Here is a 9,859-nt window from a genome sequence, read left to right on the forward strand (position 1 = left end):
GTTTTTTTTTTTTTTTTTTTTTTTTTTTTATCAGCATGGTAACCTTGTTTAGGTCAATTCTGAAAAGCTGCTTGTTGTTCTTCTAGGCGGAGCTGATTGGGCAGAGCCTGTTTGATTACATACACCCTAAGGACATGGGAAAAGTGAAGGAGCAGCTGTCAGCTTCTGAATTATACCCTCGTGAACGGCTAATAGATGCTAAAAGTAAAGCTTTTTTTTTTTATTACAACACATGAAAGAAGATAAGACAACCAACATTTACAAAAGAGACAGGGATTTTTACATTTAGCTTGTTTGTGTGTGAGGGTGTATAATGTGAGTGTATTCAGCTCTGCAGTCTGGTATTCAGTATATATCAAAGAAAAATAAAATAGAGTAAATAAATTAGGGGAGGGGTGGGTGGGGAGAGAAAGGTAAATTTAAGAAAGTAAAGCGGGATGGTGGGTTTAATCAGCAAAAGGCTAGGAGTGTACTGGTGATGCTTCTACCCTGAGCCACCAGCACCACAATAACACAAGACCACCAGCAGCAATTATTTTGACTGTGTGAGAGCACTTTTGACTCTCCTGTCATGTTCCCAGCTGGTCTGCAGGTCCAGGCTGACCTCCCAGTTAGTGCAGCACGAATGTGTTCGGGCGCACGGCGTTCTTTCTTCTGCCGCATGAAGTACAACAAAATTTCTGTCAAAGTGGAGAAGAAGGAGTTCCAGGCAAGCGCCTCTAAAAAGAAAGGTGGGGAAAATTACATAGCATATCACTACATTTTTAATTAGGTTTAATTTCTAAAAACTTTTTTTCTTCATGTAGAGTTTTGGTTGTTTGTCATGTTTGATGTGTGATTTGTGTCTGCGTGTGCTTATAGAGTCACAGAAGTACTGCACAGTCCACTGTACAGGCTACATGCGCAGCTGGCCTACTAGTCAGTTGGGAGCAGAGGGTGAGGGGGAGGCAGATAAGCAGGATGGCTCCCACTTCAGCTGCCTGGTGGCGGTGGGACGAGTCCACTCCCACTCATCTCCACAGGTTAACGGAGAAGTCCGAGTGAAACCCACAGAGTTCATCACCCGCTACGCCATGGATGGCAAATTCACCTTTGTCGATCAAAGGTAGAGTTGAATTTCTATAAGGGAGTAAGTATTGATGGGTTTGTTGTTGACATAACGTTGACACAACGTTTCAAATAGCTGTCCTTGACATTTCTGCCATATTTGACACCGATCATCAGAGAGGACGATGGATGAGAAAGTACAAATTGAATACATACATTATTCCCAATAATGTAGTACATATTTATACGTAATTCATTCTTCTGCAGAGCGACAACCATTCTTGGTTATCTACCCCAAGAGCTGCTTGGGACATCATGCTATGAGTACTTCCATCAAGACGACCTGCCCCATTTAGCCGACAGACATCGAAAAGGTCAGTTACTTTCTTCAGTAATCCTCATTGTTCTTCTAATTGTCTTGTTTGTCTTATTGTCTCATTACCATTTTTCTACATCTGCTAAGATGATGGCTATATTTTTCAATTATGTAGGTTGAATTTTAATTACATTTTAACTGCAGTGTAGAACTACAGGAAAATCAAGTAAGTCACCATTTATAGCTTCCTCATATTTTATGTCTGCTGGTCCTGTGCCTGTAATTTTCTCTGCCTTAAGGAGGTGATACTGATGCCTGTGTTAGTCCTCTAACTTGTCCTGTTTGTTTTTTCCTTCACAGTGCTGCGGACTAAAGAGAAGATAGAGACAAACTGCTATAAGTTCAAAACAAAATACGGCTCTTTTGTCACTCTGCAAAGTCAGTGGTTTAGTTTTGTGAATCCCTGGACCAAAGAAGTAGAATACATAGTGTCAACTAATACAGTCATATCGTGAGTATACGCTTTAATCTCTCTTGCATTACCTAAACATCTTTGAGATATATATATTAATCCAAGCCACATCCCATAACAAGGTATGATCACAGCCGAACAAGCCAGTCTGGAAACAAGTCTGAACAGTCAAGCAATTTCAAGACTTCTGAAGGTCAGTTGATATGAAAAAAAATGGCAAAGAATCAGTCATATCTTGGATGTATTGTTATGCTCACTAGTTAATATTCACTGGGGATATTTACTAAGGTTTAGTGGCTCATTTTCTGGTGCTATTCAGTGAAAATACATGTGCTCATATTTACTAAGGAGGCACAGAGGGGTTTTGGGGTGGAGAAACGGAAGAAATGTGCAATGCAGGAATTTGCATGTTGAGTTTCATGCAGTATATATTTTAAGACGTTCCTGTTCAGAGGCACAAAAATCAGGGAGAAGAGAATGTAAATTTATACAAATACCCATAGTGCCTGATTTACCACCACTGTGACAGAGGGAACTGCAGCTGAAGTTCAATATCAGGAGAAAGCGGGTGTAAAACTTGCGGCCCTGCTGTCAGCGTGGCAGCTCTTTGTCATCTGAAATCTCTTGGGAGCTAGCAGCATATTAATGGAAAGAGAGGGTGTTTTGAGGGACCTTTACAGGCTTTCAGGTCAAATCATTCTTCAGTTACTAAATGAATTATAAGATGATTTGACTGACAGGAGACTACATCATTAAACTTTCCTGTCCACTTCGTCTTGGACCACACGTGCACAGCAGCCTTCAGGCGGCAGATCCGAAGTGAAGGTGTATTCAAATTAACTCACTGACATCATCAGTGTTGGTCAGTATGCTGCTAAATGAAAAATCCAACGTGCCGCAATATTTTCTGCGCCTGACGGTAATTTGCGACAGTTGAGTAAATATCCCCCTATAAGAGCATGTTTTCTGTTCTGTCACATTTGACCTTTTGTTTCTTTTAGAAGATGACAAAAAGTCCCTCCCAGTTATACCAGGCATTTCCACCACACCTGGAACTATGATTTATGCTGGAAGCATTGGGACCCAAATTGCCAATGAGCTGCTGGATTTCAACAGGTGCAACCTCACAACAAAGCATGCCATATTTACTTTTTGTAACAGTGACAGACATAATTGTTCAACTGCTACTCTTTTTCTTTTCAGTCCACCTACATTAATGCAGCAGTATTTGTTTGGGCTACAGTTGATAGGCTTATCAGCTGCTGTAGATATTACTTGGTGCAGTTTTAAGCTGATCTATGTCTGTGCTGCATTAGGATGAACTCATCACCTTCCAGCGGTAATGTCAGCCCATTCAGTCTACCACAGGATAAGTCCCCTCAAAATCACAATCAGAACAGCAACAATGTAAGTCTCTGTACATGTATCTTATTACCAGTGCATCTATCACAGTCAAAATGCTTTCACATTCACAAAAACAGCATGAAACTTTGCAGAGTAGCCCAGTCCAGAAAGGCTTGCTCTGATTTATAACTCCACTGTACATATTTAAATTTTAAACATTTCTCTATAAATCGACCAATGTGTAATTTTCTTGTGGAGTAGGCAAGTTTTAAAGTATACTTTTACAGTGGTAGTGGCAGCAAAGTTCATTACTCATTTTCAAAGGCTGTTCAGTCATCTTATTACTGCAAATTGAAATGACACCAAATCAGCTTTCAGTATTATGTGAACATTTTTTTCTGATTATCCCTGTAAATGGTCTGAATTTTAATCTCTAAAACAATATTGCCATGTTGCTATAACTTTCTTCTCTTTTGCTCTCCAGGTGCCAAACGGTGAAGCAGCCGACATGGAGATAGCTGGAAAGTCTAGCTCAGAGGATGAGCCTCAAGGAGCAGCATTCTCAGGAGGGGAGACACTCATGGGTACTTTTTCTGATTCTAATAAATAGCTTATCAATAAACTTATGTAGGATGGTGATTATTATACCTCCTCTTACAGCTTGTTGGCTTGTATTTTTGTTGTTTCTCCTCTGTCTCCTCATCTCACCTCAGGAGAGAATTCCCAGCTGGATTTGGACAGTGTGGTTGGACCGGGCCTTAATAGTCTTAGCAACGACGAAGCCGCCATGGCAGTGATCATGAGTCTCCTGGAGACAGACACAAACTTTGGAGAGGCTGTGGACTTGGAAGAGATGCACTGGTCTTTATAGAATCTGCTGTTGCAGTGTGACGCTGGCGCACACTGAGGAAAAAAAAACACTTGGACCATCAGTTTTTGATGATGAGAACTGCTTTGATGCCAAGACCAGGCATTCTGTTTTTTAGACTTTTTTTATTTATTAATTACATTTTTTCACATAAGCTGTGTAGCCTTCAGATGGCTGCTCTAACAGGGAGCAGGATTGATGACAATAAGGGACATCTGCTTTCCCTGTTCAGGAGGAGGATGTGCCTCTACAGCCTTACAGCGGTCTGTCTGCCCTGAAACATTGTTCCTCACTGCTTTCCTCACATCTACTGTCATCTTCCATTTAACTGACGAGGCCTCTATAGATTGAAGAACACAAATGATAGTGATATGATGTACATCATGATGGCTTTGGGTTCCTGCTTATATTCCTCTCCTCCATCTACATTTGAACAAAGGTTTGGGGGTGACCAAGCAAAAAACATGCACTGAATTGATTTCATGTTTTTTAAAATGTTGTAATTTGGTTAGGTACTGTATTAATAATTAAAATGCAAGGAAGAAACCTTGATAACCCAACCCATCTGTGTGACCCTCAGGGTCCAGCCCACAGCTAGCTTATGTACCAATCGAAGACCACACTTCTATGGCCTCTAACGTTGAGACTCACCCAATTATGTGCTGCTCAGAGGTTTTCTCTTAACTTGTCAGACACCGACAAGTTAAGTTTTCAATGGAAGCAGTCCAGGAACTTCTCTTGTACAGTGATGGGAACATGCTGTGTATGTATACATTTGGTATGGTTGCAGGCCATATCTGTCTTAAAGAGATGGTTTGCTTAGGACAAATATTTTCAGTTCACAATATGCCCACTTCTACAGGTTGCCCTGCACTTCATTTGCCCTTGCTTTAAGCATTTAACATTTCGTCTTCATAAATGTGTTGGAGTGCAGCTGGTTTTGGTGGTTGACCATTCATGAACTCCTGTGGATTTAAGAGCATAGCAGTGCTACATCATGCAAAGCAAAACAGCATTTTAGCTAAACTAGAGGGTTGGTAGCAACAGCTGAACAGCAAGGCCATTTCACATATGGGACATTTTATCAATATATGCTTGAGGTTGAGTCTGACAGTAGACGTGTTAACCCAGGAAGTGAAGAAAACAAAGTTGGCCCATATAAACATAGTAATGACATAGTTATTTGTAACTGTAGCAGTATTCTGTACTCCATTTTAAATTTTATATGCTTTCCTCTGTAAGGTACATGGGTATGTGGTGTAATGAGTCTGTACTTATTACTGTTTCTGCTTTCTATCTTAGTTAAGCCATATCTTTAGCTGTTTTTATGTACTGTTACACACTGACAGTCCTTCAAAAGGACTAGTTTTTGTGCTTGTCAAACATACAGTATTGTCAGGTGACTTTATACAGCATCATTCCATAAATTCAAAGCTTTAAGGTGTTCCCTTTCTCCATATAATTGTCACTCCCATTATCATGCATTACTCAGAAAACCTCCAGAAGGTGTGAGACCCACTGCTGACTTGTGATATAATATTCATTGAGAACTTGAGTTGTATGAATCCCATTTCCATTTACCTCATATAGAGCTTTGTTCTGCCCCTGTATTGCACATCCTCTATAACACTTTATAACATTGATAGCAGTAAGTGATGACTTACAGTATATGTTGGTGACCATGTGGCAGATGACCTGGGAATTCTAAATAATTACTGTGTGACAAATTACTGTCAAATTGTGAGTCTCAAAAAGATTGGTAGTTAAAGCCTTGCTGATGCCAAATGATACAGAAATTATGCTTTACTTGTAGTATCAGTTTAATAAAATGATATTGGTACACTTCCCCTGTTCACAGTTGTTAAAAAAAAATTTAAACTTTTTGTCAATGTGTTGTAAATGCAAACTTTATAAAGTAAAGAAAATTGGAAGATGAACTACTGAAATTCAGTTAAACTATCTGTTTGGCACATTGAGTGAGCTTATTTAATACCCTATAGACAGTTGTGTGTATTTTTACATTTCTTTTAACAGAGAAGTGAACACTAAAGTCTCACAGACAATGCAATGAACAACAGTCTACATATTAACCGATTTTTGTTTTAAAGATATTGTTAGTCATGTTTATCCTGCATATCTGCATCTTAACCTCAGTCATTAATATCTAACCCAGTCAGAGCATAGCATAGTATAACTATCTACATAGTCTGTATATGGAACTGTGAAGTTTTCATGCCATGCCGTTGTTCCTCTTGGGCCACCGCTTCACTCATTTCTTGAGAACTGTTGAGGCTTTTCCAATAAGAACTATTCTTCGAGAAGAGGTTGTTGTGAATCATGAAGAATACCGTCTTTTCTCACTGATGCTTGAATAATAAGGAGCCGGTGGAAGGGAGTGGCTGAACTGACAAAGACACTCCTGCCTGTGTCCGAAGTGCCTTTGGACATTTCTGCTCGGACACACAATAAACCTGTTATTTTTGGAGACCGCCTGCCGCCTGGCATTTCCACAGACTGATGAGAGGGCTACAATGTATCACTGAGTTAACTTGATGTAACATGGCATATTGTGCACATAATGAGTGAAGCGGATGAAAAAGGAACTGTACGTGATTTCAGCACTCACTACCTAACCAAACATGCAGAGCTATGGAGTTGTGCCATAGACATAGGCTGGTCCTTTTTAAAGGCAGTTTTCTTTTTCTTTTTTTTGCCCCTCTTCTTCTTCTTCAATCAGTGTACTGTTGTAGCTTTCCCCAGAGAGCTAAAACATTGTTCATAAGCTTATTTGGTGACAACCATGCTAAACGGTCACATATTTTGCTTCTGTCTTCGTTTAAAATAAAACTGTAGACTTTGTACTTTAGGGTTTGATTTCATGCCCTGCTCTGTGTCTAGTTGCATGCCATTCTTGTATCAATTATTGTTATAGGTCTTGAAATGTGTTGTATCATTAGCCTTGGGAAGTTAAGACAGACACAGCTAACTGTCACTGCACATGAGGTTGGACCTTTGGGTTTATATTGGGCAGTTGGGAGCTTGTTCCTGCCTCTATTGTACCACTTCCTACCACATTATAAGTTCATTCTTGTTTGATTTTGGGGCTTCAGAGAAAACACTTACTGTATTTGTTAATTGCATTATTGCTGCTACTATCAACATGTCTGGGCTGTCTTCCCAGGTTGACATGTTAATAAATATTAGTTTACCAAACTTTCAATGGGACCTTTGGGCATATTTTTCCAATGTCTGTATATTTGGATCATGGTGGTGCAGTGGTTAACACAGACGCCTCACAGCAAGAAGGTTTTGGGTTTGAACCTGGCAGTCTGTCAAGGCCGCTCTGCATGGTCTCCCGGTACCTGCCTGGGTTTTGTCTGGCTACTCTGCCTTCCACAGTTAAAAGATGTGGATTTGGTTGTAACTCTTGCTCACAGGTGTGAGTGTGAACCATTGCCTGACTGTGTGTCACACCTATGATAGACTGGCAGCCTGTCCAGGGTATAACTGCGCCTCTCGCCCAGCTGACACTGGGTGAGAGGATCAGCTTTGTTATACAGGCTATGTTGTTTTCCACACACATCTAAAAACCACCTCATTGGCCCTTTATTCCTTTTGTTTTGCTTTCTGAGCATTAGTATAAACTTGTGTTTGAATAGTGTTTTAGCCCTACTTTATTTTCATGACATAGTTTTACTTGGCTATGCAACTTTATGTGGTAAAGTAGCTCAAAATGAATCGGTCTAATTATCTTAGCACTCTGATCTCAAGGTATAAACAAGGTTTCAAAAACAAGCCACAGGCTGGGGATGGGTGACCTTAATTCTGAATTTAAAGGATACATTTCACCTGCTATAAATCTGGCCCATCATCCAATTACAACTGAAACAATTCGTTTTATTGAGTCGTATTTTTCCCCAATAGAACGTTTATTAATGAATGTCCAAATGGGCTGATCACTCTTCATGAGGCATTTCCACAATGGAACAGTGGGTAGTGAGGCAGCTGAATATGCAGAACAGGTATTCCGCACACTGGATATTAATGGGGTAAGCAAAGTACTGTGAATGGCACTATTGTATATGTTCTATATCTCAGTTTGGAGCCAGTACTTTTTCTACAGCATTGACAGAACAATAAATGTTATCTGTCTCAACAATCTTAAAAACATTTTAAAATCCTATTACAGGTGTTTTTCTTTTCTTTGTTTTCTAGGATGGGGTGGTTGATTTCAGAGAGTACATCATGGCCATCAGAATGCTTTTTGAAGGTTCAGCTGTGGAGAAACTGCTGGTCATTCAAGCTTTGTGACAGATGGGAGATGCGACCATTTCAAGGGAGGACACGCTGGAGATCATGCAGGTGTGCCTCTGCTGTGCTGTGCACTAAGTAACCAAAGTCAGGGCGCACATTTCGAGCTTATCGTGAGATGATAACATAGATGCTGCATTTTTCAATTCTTTTTCTTCACAGGCTGTATATAAAACGTGTGTAGACACTGCTTTAACCAAACCCAACCCACTCACAGCTGAAGAATGTACCAACAGGATATTTGTGAGATTAGATAAAGACAATAACGGCGAGGAAATTATTTTTTCCCGCTCTATCATGGTGTGTTGTTATTTTCTTATGAAACAATGGATGTCACACACACCCCCACATAGTCATACTGTAGGGCATTTAGTGTGTTGTGCAAAAACATTCAACAGAGGGATTTGTTTTTCAATTAGTTGCACTATTTTCTAGAGTATGAGGATTTACAATGATCCCAATTAAGATATTTTTAAAAAATCTTAATTAAAAACAGTGGCTTTTGAATGTATTATCTTAAAGCCTTCATGTCACTTCTGAAAACCTTAAAACAGGGTTTTGTTGTCATGCAAACCTTACTAGTTAGGCCAAGCCTTTAAGATCATCATTCAAGAGATGATGCAAGCACCTACCTCAATGTAAAGCTGAAGTAATGCAAAGATAATGCACAGTATGTGTGATGTGCACAAAATGTTACAATGTTGAAGTGTATAATCTGTGTGCAAAGGTGTGACACAATAATTAAGGCACATTAAAAAAGCACTAAACTGCTCACTAATGTGAATGCACAGATTAAAAAGGGAACTAAACTAAAGAATACTAGGTCTGTCCTCTGGTCTTTGTTTGTAATCAGCTCCTGCCCTTGTCTGCAGCCATCATCAGTCTGCAGGAGTTCTGGATGATGACTGGATCAGAGAGATGCTTGAATGTGACCCCAACACAGAGGAGGTGGAGAGGCCCCTGAGGAAGGATACTGCTTTGGGGACCCTTGGCTGAGTGGGGTGCAGAGAAATGAACCAGTCAGCGTTTGGACTGATATTTCCAGGAATCACTGCAGCAACACATTTTCCATTTGTTGTGTTTTGGTGTTTTAATATTGTGTCACTGGTTGACTGGATATTACCACCACTGCCACTTATAGACCACATGATGTCGCCTGTGCCTCTTCAAATATGACATGCAGGCACCTCCCAGACTTTGAGGAACATGCTGCGCTCAAGTATTGGCAAAACCACGACTCCTACGTTGCCTGTAATGCAAATAAGGCCGTCCAATGGGATTATTGCACATCAAACGCTCTACCTGGAAGAAAATTGTGAATTGTGAATATTTCTGGTCATCTTTTACACAGATAACTGTTAATCGTGATTATTTCTGGTCATCTTTTACACAGATAAACAGAGAAATAAATACTCATCAATTTTCAAGTAACATTTTGTGTCCTGTTCGTCGGTTCACATCAAAAGTCGATGTGTTTATCAAGTGTAAAACTCTCAGACCC

At 40.0% G+C, this 9,859-nt stretch overlaps 2 protein-coding genes across 6 annotated transcripts in view; both read left to right on the forward strand.

Annotated features, from left to right (window-relative positions):
* The window catches only part of bmal2 (basic helix-loop-helix ARNT like 2), an 11,835-nt gene extending 6,355 nt beyond the window's left edge, over positions 1-5,480 (forward strand). For 4 of the 5 annotated variants that reach the window (XM_020612212.1, XM_020612176.1, XM_020612202.1 and 1 more), the window contains 10 exons: positions 87-204; positions 582-731; positions 862-1,105; positions 1,315-1,421; positions 1,724-1,874; positions 1,958-2,028; positions 2,837-2,951; positions 3,152-3,242; positions 3,664-3,763; positions 3,893-5,480. In XM_020612212.1, coding sequence (XP_020467868.1) covers positions 87-204; positions 582-731; positions 862-1,105; positions 1,315-1,421; positions 1,724-1,874; positions 1,958-2,028; positions 2,837-2,951; positions 3,152-3,242; positions 3,664-3,763; positions 3,893-4,050 — 1,305 coding nt within the window. In that variant the 3' untranslated portion in view covers positions 4,051-5,480. The remainder of the gene's footprint in view (positions 1-86; positions 205-581; positions 732-861; positions 1,106-1,314; positions 1,422-1,723; positions 1,875-1,957; positions 2,029-2,836; positions 2,952-3,151; positions 3,243-3,663; positions 3,764-3,892) is intronic. The other variant, XM_020612183.1, reaches the window with a different exon arrangement.
* Positions 5,481-7,780: 2,300 nt separating this feature from the next.
* LOC109966731 (guanylyl cyclase inhibitory protein) lies at positions 7,781-9,354 on the forward strand. Its single transcript, XM_020611822.1, is given in 7 exon segments — positions 7,781-7,818; positions 7,972-8,016; positions 8,018-8,096; positions 8,263-8,409; positions 8,521-8,626; positions 9,231-9,251; positions 9,254-9,354. Coding segments are annotated over 7 exon segments (537 nt in total).
* The last annotated feature ends 505 nt before the right edge of the window (positions 9,355-9,859 follow it).

This window comes from Monopterus albus, unplaced genomic scaffold (genome assembly GCF_001952655.1).
Source record: "Monopterus albus unplaced genomic scaffold, M_albus_1.0 scaffold5.1, whole genome shotgun sequence".
Lineage (NCBI taxonomy): Eukaryota > Metazoa > Chordata > Actinopteri > Synbranchiformes > Synbranchidae > Monopterus > Monopterus albus.